This window comes from Camarhynchus parvulus, unplaced genomic scaffold, assembly GCF_901933205.1.
Source record: "Camarhynchus parvulus unplaced genomic scaffold, STF_HiC, whole genome shotgun sequence".
Taxonomy (NCBI): Eukaryota; Metazoa; Chordata; class Aves; order Passeriformes; family Thraupidae; genus Camarhynchus; species Camarhynchus parvulus.
In genome coordinates this window covers 32,442-48,351 of record NW_022148798.1, presented here as the reverse complement: position 1 = coordinate 48,351, position 15,910 = coordinate 32,442, and the positions used below count along the sequence as shown (strand labels likewise).

The window sequence follows — 15,910 nt, the reverse complement described above, 5'->3', positions numbered from 1 at the left end:
TTGGGGTGAAATCCGGAGGTTTTGGCAACGCGGTTGGAGCACTGTGGGAAAACCGCGTGCGAGGAAGCGGCCAGAGTTGGTTTTGGGGGTTGTGCTGGGTTTGAAGGGGGTTCGGGCTCGCCGGCGGAAGGATCCGCCGTTGGGTTTAGCGGTGCCGCCGCGCGGATCCCTCCGCCCCTCAGGGCTCCGGCGCGGCCTCGGGCCCCGCGCAGCCCCAAAATCTCCGGAATCCGCCCCAAAATCCCCGCCGGGCCCCCCCCCGGCCATGCTGAAACCGCCGCCGGCGCCGCCGCCCCCTCCCCCACCCCGAACGGCCCCGAACGAGCCCCCGAGCCCCGGCGGGGGTGGGGGAGGGGCGGCCGAGGGGGCGGGGCCCGCGGGGGGGGGCGGGGGGAGGGGGCGGCAGCAGGTGAGTGGGGGAGGGGCGGGGGGGGTTCGGGGGGGTTTGAGAGATTTTGGGGGTTTGAGGGGTTTAGGGGATTTTTGAGGGGTTTTGGGGCATTTGAGGAGATTCTGGTGGGGCTTGGGGGGGGTTGGGGGGATTTGGGGGCATTTGAGGGGATTTTGGGGGTTTGAGGGGAATTTCAGGGGATTTGGTGATTCTGAGGGGGTTCGGGGGGTTTGAGGGGATTCTGAGGAGATTTTTGGGGGATTTTCGGGGATTTTGAGGGGCTTTGTGGGATCCGAGGGATTTTCGGGATTCTGGGGAGATTTTGGGGGGATTTTGGGGGTTTTGAGGGTTTGCGAGAGGGGATTTTCGGGGATTTTTGGGATTTTGGGGATTTGGGGTTTGGGGGATTTGGGGGATTTTGGGGGAATTCTGAGGGGATTTTGGGGGGATTTGGGGGTTTTTGGGGGGGGATTTTGAGGGGTTTTGGGGGGATTTGGGGATTCTGAGGGGATTTGGGGGATTTTAGGGGATTTTTGAGAGATTTTTGGGGATTTTAGGGATTTTAGGGAAATTTGAGGGGATTTGAGGGGTTTTGGTGATTCTGAGGAGATTTTGGGGGAATTTGAGGGAATTTGAGGAATTTTTGGGGCCCTTGTGGGATTTGAGAGGATTTCGGATAATTTGAGGAGATTTTGGGGGAATTTGAGAGGAATTTGGGGATTTTTGAGGGAAATTTTGGGTCCTTTGGGGCTTGGAGGGATTTTGGGGTCAATTTGGGCGATTTGAGGGACGTCGTGTGGATTTCAGGGGGTTTTGGGGTCAGTTTGAGGGAATTTGGGTCCGTTTGGGGAAATTGGAAGGATTTCGGGGAGTTTTGGGGTTAATTAATGGGATTTTGGGAGGTTTTGGGGTCATTTAAGGGGATTTGGGGTTAATTAATGGGATTTTGGGGGTTCTGGGGTTAATTAATGGGATTTTGGGTTATTTTGGGGTTAATTAATGGGGATTTTGGGAGGTTTTGGGGTCAATTGGGATTTTGGGTTATTTTGGGTTATTTGGGATTTGGGAGGTTTGGGGGGTTAGGGATTTTGGGTTAATTAATGGGATTTTGGGGGTTCTAGGGGTTAATTAATGGGATTTTGGGGTCATTTAAGGGGATTTTGGGTCATTTTGGGGTTAATTAATGGGATTTTGGGTCACTTTGGGGTCAGTTCAGGGGATTTTGGGTCACTTTGGGGCATTTTGCAGCTCTCGGGGCTCTCGGGTGTTTGGGGGGTCCCGGGTGGGATTTTGGGGCTCCCCAAATTTGGGATTTTCCCCCTTTAACTGCCCCTCCCCCGATTCCTCCACAGGGCCAACCCAGCGGGAAAATCCCCGGTAAGAAAACCCCAAAAAATCCCAAAATCAACCCAAAAATCCCAAAATTAAACCCAAAAAATCCAGAAATAAACCCAAAAAATCCCAAATTAAAACCAAAAAATCCCAAAATCAACCCAAAAAATCCCAAAATCAACCCAAAAAATCCCAAAATTAAACCCAAAAAATCCCAAAATTAAACCCAAAAAATCCAGAAATAAACCCAAAAAATCCCCAAATAAACCCAAAAAATCCAAAATAAACCCAAAAAAAATCCCCAAATAAAACCCAAAAATCCCAAAATAAACCCAAAAAATCCCAAAATCAACCCAAAAAATCCAAAAATCAACCCAAAAAATCCAAAATTAAACCCAAAAAATCCAAAATTAAACCCAAAAAAACCGCCCTAAAAAAACCCCCAGGAAAGCACCCAAAGGAGCTCGAAAATTCCCCCCCCAAAAAAACCCAAAAAGCCTCAAAAAAATCCCGAAAACCGCTCAGAAAAACCCCAAAAAACCCAGCCCAAAAACACCCGAATAAACCCCAAATAAATCTCAAAAAATCCCCCAAAAATCCCCAAAAATCCTCCAAAAAATCTCCAAAAATCCTCCCAAAAAATCCCCAAAAATTCCCCCAAATCCCACCCGAAAAAAGCTTCAAAACCTTTTCCAGAAAAACCCAAAAATCTGCAAAAAAAAAACCCTGAGAAAAACCTGCAATAAATGCCCAAAAATCCCCAAAAATTCCTTCCCAAAAACCCCAAATCCCCAGCAAAAAACCCTAAAAAAATCTCCCAAAAATCCCCAAAAAATCCCCAAAAAACTTCCCTAGAAAATGAAAAAAAATCCCCAAAATCCGCTCAAAGAAACTCCAAAAAAATGTTAAAAATTCCTAAAAATGCCCAAAAAGTATTTCCCAAAAAACCCAAAACCTTCACCAAAAAAAACCCCAAAAACTCCCCCAGAACCCCAAAATTCCCCCCAAAAAATTAAAAAAAATCCGAAAATAACCCCAAAAAAATCCCTAAAAATCCCCAAAACCCCTCGAGAAAAACCCCAAAAAATATTTCTCAAAAACTCTGCCAAAATCCCCCCAAAAAATTCCCAAAAAACCCAAAATCTTCACCAAAAAAACCCAAAACTCCCCCAGAACCCCAAAAATTCCCCCCCAAAAATTTTTTTAAAAAATCCCAAAAAAATCCCAAAAAATCTCTAAAAAACCCCAAAACCCCTCAAAAAAACCCCCAAAACGTATTTCTAAAAAAATGGCTAAAAATGCCCCCAAAAAATTTCCCAAAAAACCCAAAATCTCCACAAAAAAATCCCCAAAAGCTCCCCCAGAACCCCAAAAAATCCCCCCAAAAATTTAAAAAAAATCCCCCCAAAAAATCCAAAAAAATCCCTTAAAAACCCCAAAACCCCTAAAAAAAATTCCAAAAAATTCCTAAAAATCCTCAAAATCCCCTCAAAAAAAACCCAAAAAATGTTTCCCAAAAATTTCCCAAAAACCCAAAACCTTCACAAAAACAAAACCCCAAAACTCCCCCAGAACCCCAAAAATTCCCCCCCGAAAAATTAAAAAAAATCTGAAAAAAAATCCAAAAAAATTCCTAAAAAATCCCTAAAAAACCCCGAAACCCCTCAAAAACCCCAAAAAAAATCCCCAAAAATCTCAAAAACCCCAAAAAAGCCCAAAATGGCCCAAAAAGCCCCAAAAAGGCCCAAATTGCCCCAAATTGCCCCCAAATTGCCCCAAATTGCCCCCAGGGCTCCGAGGGCGTCTACGGCAACTCGCGGATGCTGCACGTGCTGACGGCCGGCGTGGTGAGCGCGAACTCGGGGACAATTTGGGGAATTTTGGGGAAATTTGGGGAATTTTGGGGAATTTTGGGGAAATTTCGGGGTTTGGGGAAAATTTGGGGATTTGTGGGGGAATTTTGGGGCATTTTGGACGATTTTGGGGGGATTTTTGGGGGGTTTTGAGGATTTTTAGGGGAATTTGGGGGATTTTTTTGGGGGATATTTGGGGGGATTTTGGGGGATTTTTTTGGGAACTTTCAGGGAGATTTTGGAGGAAATTTTGGGGCATTTTTGGGGGATTTTTTGAGGAAATTTTGGGGCATTTTGGAGGGGATTTTGGGGGGATTTTTGGGCAACTTTTGGGGATTTTGGGGGATTTTGGAGGGGAATCTTGGAGGATTTTTAGGGGGAATTTTGGGGATTTTAGGGGGAATTTTGGGGATATTTGGAAGGATTTGGGGGGATTTTTTAGGAACTGTCAGGGGAATTTTGGGGATTTTTGGGGGCAATTTTTGAGGGGAATTTCAGGGATTTTCGGGGAATTTCCGGGTTTTGGGGAAAATTTGGGGATTTCTGGGGGAATTTTGGGGCATTTTGGACAATTTTGGGGGGAATTTGGGGGGATTTTTGAGGGAAATTTTGGGCGATTTTTTGGGGGAAATTTGGGGATTTTTTGGGGGATTTTTGAGGGAAATTTTGGGTTTTTTGGGGGGATTTGGGGGACATTTGAGGATTTTTGGGGAATTTTGGGGAATTTTTGGGGGATTTTTTGGGGGATTTTGGGGGACATTTGAGTTTTTTTGGGCATTCTGGGGATTTTTGGGGAATTTCAGGAGATTTTGGATATTTTTGGGTGGATTTTTGAGAATTTTTCAGGGTTTTTCAGGAGACTTTGGGGGGATTTTTTGGGGTAATTTTTGGGGTAATTTAGGGGAATTTTGGGGAATTCTTGGGGCATTTTTGACAGGATATTTTCGGGGAATTTTTGGGGAGTATTTTTGGGGTATTTTTGGGGGTTTTGGGGGATTTTGGGGATTTGTTGACAGGATTTTTGGGGTAACTTGAGGGGATTTTTAGGGGATTTTTTGGGGGGTGATTTTTGGGGTGATTTTGGGGGATTTTGGGGAATTCTGGGGGGATATTTTCGGGTAATTTGGGGGAATTTTAGGGATTTTTGGGGGGATTTTGGGGGGATTTTGGGGGGGATTTTGGGGATTTTGTGGGGGGATTTTTGGGGTAACCTGAGGGGTTTTTAGGGTATTTTGGGGGGATTTTTGGGGGTGATTTTTTTGGGGTGATTTCGGGGGATTTTGGGGATTTTTTTGCTGGATTTTTGGGGTAACCTGAGGGGTTTTTAGGGATTATTTTGGGGGGAATTTTGGGGTGATTTTTTTGGGGTGATTTCGGGGGATTTTGGTCCCTCAGGGCTCCACGGCCGAGGTTCGCGTTCGGAGCGGCCGAACCTTCGAGGGGATCTTCAGAACCCTGAGCGCCCAGGTGAGCCCCCAATTAACGCTAATTAACCCTCATTAACGCTAATTAACCCTCATTAACGCTAATTAACCTTCATTAATGCTAATTAACCCTCATTAACGCTAATTAACCCTAATTAGCCCTCATTAACCTTCATTAACCCCAATTAACCCTCATTAACCCAAATTAATCTTAATTAACCCCTATTAACCCTCATTAACCCTCATTAACCTTCATTAACCCAAATTAGCCTTAATTAACCCCAATTAACCCTAACTAACCCCAATTAACCCTAACTAACCCCAATTAACCCTAATTAACCCTAATTAACCCTCATTAACCTTAATTAACCCTAATTAACCCTAATTAACCCTCATTAACCCTCATTAACCCTAATTAATCCTTATTGATCCCTCATTAACCCTCATTAACCCTAATTAATCCTCATTAACCCTAATTAACCCCAGTTAATCCTCATTAACCCTCATTAACCCCTAATCACCCCTCGTTATCTCTTCATTAGCTCCTAATTCAATTAACCCCTGATTGTTCTCAATAACCCTAACCCAATCAATCCCTAATTAGCGCCTAATTGTCCCTTGTTAATTCGTTATTAGCCCTTAATTAATTTCTGTTTAATCCCCAATTAATGTTGGTGAACCCAGATTTCTTTCGTTCCCCCCCAATTTCCCATTTTCCCATTTCCTGCGTTTTTAACCCATTGTTTGCCGTTTTAACCCATTATTCCCCATTTTTAACCCATTGTTTGCCGTTTTTAACCCATTGTTTGCCGTTTTAACCCATTGTTTGCCGTTTTAACCCATTGTTTCACATTTAACCCATTGTTTGACGTTTTAACCCATTATTCCCCATTTTTAACCCATTGTTTGCCGTTTTTAACCCATTGTTTGCCATTTTAACCCATTGTTTGCTGTTTTAACCCATTGTTTGCCGTTTTTAACCCATTGCTTGCCGTTTTAACCCATTCTTTCCCATTTTTAACCCATTATTCCCCATTATTTAACCCATTATTTCCCATATTCAACCCATTTTTCCCCATTTTTCCATTATTTAACATTATTTCCCATTTTTAGCCCATTATTTCCTATTTTAACCCATTATTTCCCATTTTTGACCCATTTTCTCCTTGTTTCCCTATTACTTAACATTATTTAACATTTTTGATCCATTATTTCCCATTTTTAACCCATTTTCCCCTCATTTCCCTGTTATTTAACATTATTTAGCATTTTTAACCCTTTTCCCCATGTTTAACCCATTAGTTCCCATATTTAACCCATTATTCCCCATTACTTAACCCATTATTTAACCCAGTATTTAACATATTTAACCATTATTTCCCATTATTTAACCCATTATTCCCCATTATTTCCCATATTTAACCGTTATTTCCCATTTTTCCCCATTTTTCCCAATTTCCCCGTTTTTCCCCCCAGTTTGAGCTGGCCCTGGACGCCGTTCATCCCCATTTCCCATTATTTAACCCATTTTTACCCATTATTTAACCCATTATTCCCCATTATTTCCCATATTTAACCATTATTTAAGATTTTTATTTTTAAACTTTTTTCCTTTTTTCCCCCCTTTGGGCGCGCGGCGCTGGTTTTTTTTCCCTTTTTTTTTTTTTTTCCCATTTTTAACCAAACCCCCTTTCCCATATTTAAACTATTATTTTTCCAACCGATTTCCCCGTTTTTGGCCCCAGTTTGAGCTGGCCCTGGAGGCTGTCCATCGCCATTTCCCCATTATTTAACCCATTATTTAACCCATTATTTAACCCATTATTCCCCATATTTTAACCTATTCTTTCCCATATTTACCTATTATTTAACATTTTAACCCAATTTAACCGATTTCCCCATTTTTCCCCCCAGTTTGAGCTGGCCCTGGACGCCGTTCACCCCATTTCCCCCATTATTTAACTCTTTATTCCCCATTATTTAACTAGTATTTAACATATTTAACCCATTCTTTCCCATATTTAACCATTATTTAACCATTTTTAACCAATTTCCCCGTTTTTGGCCCCAGTTTGAGCTGGCCCTGGACGCCGTCCATCGCCATTCCCCCATTATTTAACTCATTATTCTCCATTATTTAACCCATTCTTTCCCATTATTTCCCATATTTAACCCATTATTTCCCATATTTAACCATTTTTCCCCGTTTTTAACCAATTTCCCCGTTTTTGGCCCCAGTTTGAGCTGGCCCTGGACGCCGTCCATCGCCGCCGCCCCTCCCCCGGCCCGGGGCCGCCGCCCCTCCCCCGCCGTGAGGAGCTCGTGGACACGATGGTGTTCAAACCGCTGGACGTGGTGGTGCTGACGCTGCGTGACGTCATCTGCGCCAGAAACGGTGAAATTTGGGGTGAAAAACGCCGATTTTGGGTCATTTTGGGCAAAACCCTGAATTTCTGTAAAAAACCCCAAATTTCTGTGAAAAATCCTGAATTTGGGCTGCAATCGGGGTTTGGGGTGTTCAGAGCACCTGGATATCGTGGTGCTGACGCTGCGTGACATCATCTGCGCCAGAAACGGTGAAATTTGGGGTGAAAAACGCCGATTTTGGGCAAAACTCATTTGGGCAAAACCCCGAATTCCTGTGAAAAATCCCCATTTTGGGGCTGCAGTCGGGGTTTGGGGTGTTCAGAGCCCTGGATATCGTGGTGTTCACATTGAGAGACCTGGAATTGACCAGAAACGGTGAAAATTTGGGGTGAAAAACGCCGATTTTGGGTCATTTGGGGAAAAACCCCAAATTTCTGTGAAAAACCCCAAATTTGGGGCTGCAGTCGGGGTTTGGGGTGTTCAGAGCCCTGGATATCGTGGTGTTCACCCTGTGTGACGTCATCTGCGCCAGAAACGGTGAAATTTGGGGTGAAAAACGCCGATTTGGATTCAAAAAATTCTGTGAAAAACATTTTGATGTTTTGTTACCTGATATTGGTGTTCACATTAAACCTAATTCCAGAACTGAAAATTTGGGGTGGACGATTTTGGGCAAAAACCCCAATTTCTGTAAAAAACCCCAAATTTCCATCAAAAACCCCAAATTTGGGCTGAAATCAGCGGTTTGGGTCACTTTGGGCTGGAATCAGCGGTTTGGGCACTTGCAGGTTTTGAGGTGAATTCCAGGGATTCCAGGTGGGTTTGGGGTGAATTCCGGGGATTTCGGGGCCATTCCTGCTGAATTCGGGGAATTTTGGGGCATTTTTGGGCATTTTTCACACTGAATTTTGGGGCATTTTCCATTGAATTTTGGGAATTTTGGGGAGGTGAATTTCAGGAATTTTGGGGCGTTTTCCCACTGAATTTTTGGGGCGTTTTTCGCTGAATTTTGGGGATTTTTTTGGGGCATTTTCCATTGAATTTTGGGGATTTTCCCACCAAATTTTGGGGCGTTTTTCATTGAATTTTTGGAATTTTGGGGGAACTAAATTTCAGGAATTTTGGGGCGTTTTCCCACTGAATTTTTGGGGCGTTTTTCACCGAATTTTGGGGATTTTTTTTGGGGCATTTTCTCACTGAATTTGTGGGATTTTCCCACCGAACTTTGGGGCGTTTCCATTGAATTTTGGGGATTTTGGGGCAGGTGAATTTCAGGAATTTTGGGGCGTTTTCCTGCTGAATTTTTGGGGCGTTTTTCGCTGAATTCTGAGAACTTTGGGGCATCACCGTCCCCCTGTCCCCCCGAATCCCGGATTTGCCCCAAAACTCCGGGATTTGCCCCAAAATGGTGAATTTTCCCAAAACCGCCGCGTTTCGCCCCAAACCGCAGAGCAGCTGCCGGGCGGGGCCGGGCCCAGGCTCAACGGGGAGCACCGGGAGAAGGTTCTGGAACGCTGGGACGGCGGCGACGGCAGCGACGACTACGAGCTCGACTCGGACCTGGTACCAAACGGCCCAAAATCGCCCGAATCGGACCCAAAATGGGCCTGGGGAGCCCAACGTGGCCCAAAATGGCCCAAATTTAACCCAAAATGGCTCGAATCAGACCCAAAACGGGCCTGGATAACGCAGACTGTCCCAAAATGGCCCAAATTGAACCCAAAATGGGCCTGAATAACCCGAAATGACCCAAAATCGCCAGAATTGAACCCAAAACGGCCCTGGGGAGCCCAAAATGGCCCAAAATCACCCAGATTTAACCCAAAATAGCCCTGGATAGACCAACATGGCCCAGAATATCTTAGAATGTCCCAAAATGTCCCAAAATCGCCCAAATTGAACCCAAAACAGGCCTGGATAGCCCAAACTGACCCAAAATCACCCAAATTGAACCCAAAATAGCCATGGAGAGCCCAACGTGGCCCAAAATGACCCAAAATCACCCAAAATCACCAGTATTTCACCCAAAACGGGCCTGGATAAACAAGTGTGGCCCAAAATGGCCCAAATTGAACCCAAAATCACCTGAATTTAACCCAAAATAGCCCTGGATAGCCCAATATATCCTGTAATAGCCCAGAATGTCCCAAAATGGCCCAAAATCGCCCGAATTGAACCCAAAACGGGCCTGGGGAGCCCAGAATGTCCCAGAATAACCAAAACTGTCCCGAAATCCTCTTTAAATCCCCCCAAAAATCCCCCAAACCCCAAATTCCCCGGAATTTTCCCCAATTTTCCCAAACTCCCGGGATTTCCCCAAAATCCCCAAATTCCCCCCAAAAATCCCAATATCCCCCCCCAAAAAAACCCAAAAAACCCTAAAAATCCCCAAAATTCCCCCCAAATCCCCAAACCCCTCCGGTCTCCCCAATTTTCCCAAATTCCCCTGATTTCCCCCAAATTCCCCAAGCCCCAAAATCCCCGGAATTCCCTCCAAAAATCCCCCACAAAATCCCCAAAATCTCCCCAAAAAAACCTAAAAACCCTGAAATCCCCCCAAAATCCCCAATTTCCCCCCAAATCTGCAATTTTCCCAAATTCCCCTGAATTCCCCCAAAATCCCCAAATACCCCAAAAAAAACCCAAAAAAACCCTAAAAACCCCCGAAAATCCCCCAAACCCCCAAACCTCCCCAATTTTCCCAAATTCCCCGGAATTCTCCCCGTTTTCTCCGCAGTCCAACGGTTGGGACGCCGTGGAGATGTTTCGCTTCAACGAGGAGAACTACGGCGTGCGCAGCACCTACGACTCCAGCCTGGCCGCCTACACGTGCGTTTGGGGCCAAATCCCGGGACTTTGGGGCTCGGGGGCAGATCGGGAATTTGGGGATTTTTTGGATTTTTTCCGGATTTTTTCTGATTCTTTTCTGATTTTTTTCGGATTTTTTTCTGATTTTTTCTGGATTTTTTTCGGATTTTTTTGGGTTTTTTTTTTTTTAATTTTCTTTTTCATTTTTGGGGATTTTTTGAGGATTTTTTTGGGGGGTTTTCCAGGGTTTTTTTGGCTTGGATTTTTGGGCTCTTTTTGGGTTTTTTGGGGGTTTTTTTTTTGGGTTTCTTTGGGGTTTTTTTTTGAGTTTTTTTGGGGATTTCCTTGGGATTTTTTCAGGGATTTTTTTGAGTTTCTTCTGCTGTTTTTGGGGTCAGGAGCAGCTACGACTCCAGCCTGGCCGCCTGCGCGTGGGTTTGGGGCGAAATCCGGGGGGTTTTTGGGGCTCGGGGGAGATTGGGAATTTTGGGGATTTTTTCGGATTTTTTCCGGATTTTTTGGGATTTTTTCCAGATTTTTTCGATTTTTTTTGATTTTTTCTGGAATTTTTTCAGATTTTTTGGGGGTTTTTTTCTGATTTTCTTTTCCGTTTTTGGGGATTTTTTGAGGATTTTTTGGGGGTTTTCCAGGGTTTTTTTGGCTTGGATTTTTGGGCTCTTTTTGGGTTTTTTGGGGTTTTTTTGGGTTTTTTTGGGGATTTTCTTGGGATTTTTTCAGGGATTTTTTTGAGTTTTTTCTGCTGTTTTTGGGTTCAGGAGCAGCTACGACTCCAGCCTGGCCGCCTGCGCGTGGGTTTGGGGCGAAATCCGGGGGTTTTGGAGTTTTGGGGGAGACTGGGAATTTTGGGGATTTTTTCGGATTTTTTCCGGATTTTTTGGGATTTTTTCCAGATTTTTTCGATTTTTTTTGGATTTTTTCTGGATTTTTTTCAGATTTTTTGGGTTTTTTTTTCTGATTTTTCTTTTCCGTTTTTGGGGATTTTTGAGGATTTTTTTGGGGGTTTTCCAGGGTTTTTTTGGGTCGGATTTTTGGGCTCTTTTTGGGTTTTTTGGGGTTTTTTTTTTTTGGGTTTTTTGGGGGATTTCCTTGGGATTTTTTCGGGGATTTTTTTGAGTTTTTCCTGCTGTTTTTGGGGTCGGAGCAGCTACGACTCAAGCCCCCTCGCTCCTGCCATGCGTTTGGGGCAAAATCCGGGGGTTTTGGGGCTCGGGGGGAGATTGGGAATTTTGGGGATTTTTTCAGATTTTTTGGGGGTTTTTTTCTGATTTTCTTTTCCGTTTTTAGGGATTTTTTGAGGATTTTTTTTGGATTTTCCAGGGTTTTTTTGGGTTGGATTTTTGGGCTCTTTTTTGGGTTTTTTGGGGGTTTTTTTTGAGTTTTTTGGGTTTTTTTTCAGGGATTTTTTTGAGTTTTTTCTGCTGTTTTTGGGGTCCGGAGCAGCTACGACTCCAGCCTGGCCGCCTGCGCGTGCGTTTGGGGCAAAATCCGGGGGTTTTGGGGCTCGGGGGGAGATTGGGAATTTTGGGGATTTTTTTCAGATTTTTCCGGATTTTTTTGGGTTTTTTTGGGGGTGTTTTTCTGATTTTCTTTTTAGTTTTTGGGGATTTTTTGAGATTTTTTTTTTTGCGTTTTCTTTGGATTTTTTCGGGTCTTTTTTGGGTGCTTTTCCTGGGGTTTTGGGTTGGTTTTTTTGGGATTTTTTTGAGATGTTTTTCTGGGGTTTTTTGGGCTGTTTTTTGAGAGTTTTTGAGGAGGGATTTTGGGATTTTTTGGGCCGTTTTTTTGGTATTTTGGGGGGTGGTTTAGGGGTTTTTCTGGGCTGTTTTTCCTGGGTTTTTTGGGTTTTTTTAGGGTTTTTGGGATGATTTTGGGGGTTTTTTTTCGGATTCTTTTCCCAGTTCTTTAGACCCTGGGGCCACGGGGTGTTTGGGGCTCATTTTGGGGCATTTCCCAGCGGATTTTTTGGGTTTTTTCTGACGTTTTGTGGGATTCTTTCAGGTGGTTTTTTTGGGGGGATTTTTTGGGATTTTTTGGGATTTTTGGAGTTGGTTTTTTGGGGTTTTTTTGGCTGTTTCTTGAGGGTTTTTGAGAAAGATTTTTAGGGTTTTTGGGGCTGTTTCTTGATGGGTTTTGGGATGGTTTTGGGCGTTGTTTGAGAGGGTTTTTTTGGGATTTTTTTTGGCCATTTTTGGGATTTTTTTGGGGGTGATTTAGGGGTTTTTCTGGGCTGTTTTTTCTGGGTTTTTTTGGGTAATTTTTGGGCGTTTTGGGGCACTTTTTTTTGGTTTTTCGGGTGATTTTTTGAGGTATTTATTTTTCATTGCTGGTGACATTTTCTGGGGTTTTGGGGCCGTTTTTTGGGCCGTTTTTTATGGTTTTTTTGCCGGGGTTTTCGGGGCGCGGTTTGGCCGTTTCTGGGCGGATTTTCTCGGGGTTTTTTGGGCCGAATTCGTGGATTTTTGTGTTTTTAACCCTTTAGGGTGCCCCTGGCCCGTGAGGACAGCGCCTCCTGGCGGCTTTGGGGTGTCTGGGGCTCATTTTGGGGCATTTCCCAGCGGATTTTTTGGGTTTTTTCTGACGTTTTTTGGGATTCTTTCAGGTGGTTTTTGGGGTGATTTTTTGGGATTTTCTGTGGTGGTTTTTGGGATGTTTTGAGATGGTTTTTAGGGGTTTTTTGGGCTGGTTTTTATGTTTTTTTTTGGTGGGGTTTTCGGGGCGCGGTTTGGCCGTTTCTGGGCGGATTTTCTCGGGGTTTTTTGGGTGGAATTCATGGATTTTTGTGTTTTTAACCCTTTAGGGTGCCCCTGGCCCGTGAGGACAGCGCCTCCTGGCGGCAGCGCCTGGCCCGAGCGGCCGCCCTGGCGCGGGAGATCGAGGCCCTGCCCGGGCATCGCCTGCGGGCGGCGCTGGAGGACCAGGAGGCCGAGGGGGGGCGGAGCCTGCGCCAGGCCACGCCCCCACCCGCCGCGGCCACGCCCCCGCCCGCAGCGGCCACGCCCGGCCCTGGCCACGCCCACTCGGGATCAGGGAGGGAGAGCCCAGGAGGGGGCGCCGCGCACAGGTGGGGAATGGCCCAAAATGGCCCAAAATCGGCCCAAAATCAGCCTGAAACCCACTAAAAATCAACCCAAAGGTCACCCAAAATCAACCCGGAAATCACCCCAAATTCACCTGAAAATTCACCTGGAATTGACCCAAAAATTCACCTGGAATTGCCCCAAAATCAACCCCAAATTCACCTGGAATTGACCCAAAAATTCACCTGGAATTGACACAATATCAACCCAAAATTCACCTGAAAATTCACCTGGAATTGACCCAAAATCAACCCCAAATTAATCCTAAATTGGCCCAAAAATCCACCTGGAATTGACCCAAAATTAACCTGAAACTCACAAAAAATCAACCCAAAGTTCACCCAAAATGGACCTGGAAAGGACCCAAAATTGACCCAAAAATTCGCCTGGAATTGACCCAAAATCAACCCCAAATTAACCCTAAGTTGACCCAAAAATTCACCTGGAATTGACCCCAAATTCACCTGGAATTGACCCAAAATGAGCCTGAAATTCGGCCCTAGCACCGGCCAAAATTCCCCAGAAATTCACCCAAAAACTCCACCCAAAATTCACCGAAAATCGACCTGAAATTTGGCCCAAACTGTGCCCAGAATTCACCTGAAATTCACCCAAAAATTCACCCAAAATTCACCTCCAAGTCTGCTCAAAATTCACGATAAATTCACCCAAACATTCACTCAAAATTCCCATTAAATTCTGCCCAAAATTCACCTGAAATTTCCCTGAAATTCACTCAAAATCTGCCCCAAAATCTGCCCGAATTTCGCCCGTAATTCACCTGAAAATCACCTTGAGTTCTGCCCAAAATTCCCCCAAAAATTCCCCCAAATTTCACCCAAAATTCACCCAAAATTCACCCCAAACTTTGCCCAAAATTGACCCGAAATTCACTCAAAATCAACCCAAAATGCAGCTCAGACTCTGCCCAGGATTTGCCCAAAATTCGCACAAAATTCACCCAAAAATTCACCCGAAAATTCACCTGAAATTCCCCTGAAATTGACCCAAAAATTCTGCCCCAAATTCACCAAAAATCCCCCAAACCCCCCAAATTTCCCCTCCCCGTGACCTTTGCCCTCTCCCCCCGTGACCTTTGCCCTCTCCCCTCCCCCCCACAGGGAGAAGCCGCCGCCCCTCCCCCCGCAGAGGGGGCGGGGCCTGGGGGGGGCCCCCCCGCGCTGCCCCCGGGGTGGGGGAGGGGCGGGGCCCAGGCCGGGGGGAGGGGCCGCGCTGGCCCCGCCCCTGCCCCACCCCCAGCCCCTCCCCCACCCCGAGGCCGGCCTGGAACAAGGTGAGGGGGGCGGGGCCGGAGGGGGGCGGGGCTGAAGGGGATGGGGAGGGGCCAAAGGGGAGGGGATTAATTGGGGAGGGGAGGGGCTTATAAAGGGGTGGGGGAGGAGCTTAAAATGTGAGGGAGGAGCCTAAAATTGTGGGGGAGGGGTCTCAAGAGGGGGGAGGGGCTCAGGGAAAAGGGGAGGAGCTTAAAGGACATGGGGAGGGGCTTAAAATGGGTGGGGGAGGGGTTCAATGTTTGTGGGCGGGGCTCGGGGGATGGGGGCGTGGTCTCCTGACCCCTCCCCCTCCCCCCAGGTTCCCCCCGGACGCCGCCCAAGGCCCAGCGGCCCCTGCGAGGGGCGGGGCCAAGGCGGGGCTGGGGGCGTGGCCGCCCCTCCCCCCGCCGCCCCCTCCTGCCGCCCCTCCCCCCCCGCCAAGGCCGAGCCCCCCCCGCCGGGGGTGGGGGAGGGGCCCCGCAGCCCCCCCCTCCCGTCCCCGCCCCCTCCCAAGGAGGCCCCGCCCCCTTCCCCGCACTGCCCCTCCCCCACCCCCCCGGAGCCGCCCGAGACCCCCCGGAAAGGTGAGGGGGAGGGGCGGGGGGAGGGGCTTGGGGAGAGGCCCCGCCCTTAATCAGAGGAGAAAGGGGGAAGGGCCTCGGGGCTGCCCCTCCCCCCTCACTGGGCGGAGCTGACCCCGCCCCTCCCCCTCCCCCCCCACAGGAGGCGGAGCCCGAACGAGGGAGGAGCAGCGGGGGATGGGCAAGGTGGGGGAGGGGCCACAAACCGGGGGGAGGGGCCAAAAGGGGAGGGGGAGGGGCCAAAGGAAAGGGGGGGGAGGGGAAATGTTGGGGTGGGGGAGGGGCCGGATGGGGGGGGGGGAGGGGCCGGATGGGGGGGGGGGGCCGGATGGGGGTGGGAGGAGTTTGGGGTTTCGGGGCCGTTTTTGGGGCAGTTTTGGTTCATTTGATGTTTTTGGGGCAATTTGAAACGGGTTGGGGTCACCCGGGGTGAATTCGGGTCCCTTTGGGGGCATTTGGGGCAATTTTGGGTTTATTTGGGGTAATTTTGGGTAACTTGGACTCACCGGAGGGGTTTTGGGGTGATTTGGGGTGATTTTGGGTGATTTTGGGTGATTTGGGGTGATTTTGGGTGATTTGGGGTGATTTTGGGCCGTTTGGGGTCACTTTGGGTCGGGTTTGGGCAATTTGGGGAATTGGTTTTGCATTTCGGGAAATTGAAATTTTTTGGGGCAATTTTGAATGAATTTGGGGCAGTTCGGGGCTGTTTGGGTTCATTTTGGGTCAATTTGGGCAATTTTGGTTTAATTTCAGTGAATTACGGAACATTTGGGGTCATTTTT

The 15,910-nt window shown here is 46.9% G+C and overlaps 1 protein-coding gene across 1 annotated transcript; it reads left to right on the top strand.

Annotated features, from left to right (window-relative positions):
- Positions 1–392: 392 nt before the first annotated feature.
- LOC115917095 (ataxin-2-like protein) lies at positions 393–15,536 on the top strand. Its single transcript, XM_030970826.1, has 10 exons — positions 393–409; positions 1,744–1,768; positions 3,514–3,570; positions 4,972–5,043; positions 7,239–7,395; positions 8,818–8,930; positions 10,105–10,196; positions 12,994–13,257; positions 14,395–14,418; positions 15,503–15,536. The coding sequence occupies exons 3-10, from the start codon at positions 3,544–3,546 to the stop codon at positions 15,534–15,536; spliced, it is 783 nt and encodes a 260-aa protein (XP_030826686.1). The 5' UTR covers positions 393–409; positions 1,744–1,768; positions 3,514–3,543.
- Positions 15,537–15,910: the final 374 nt, after the last annotated feature.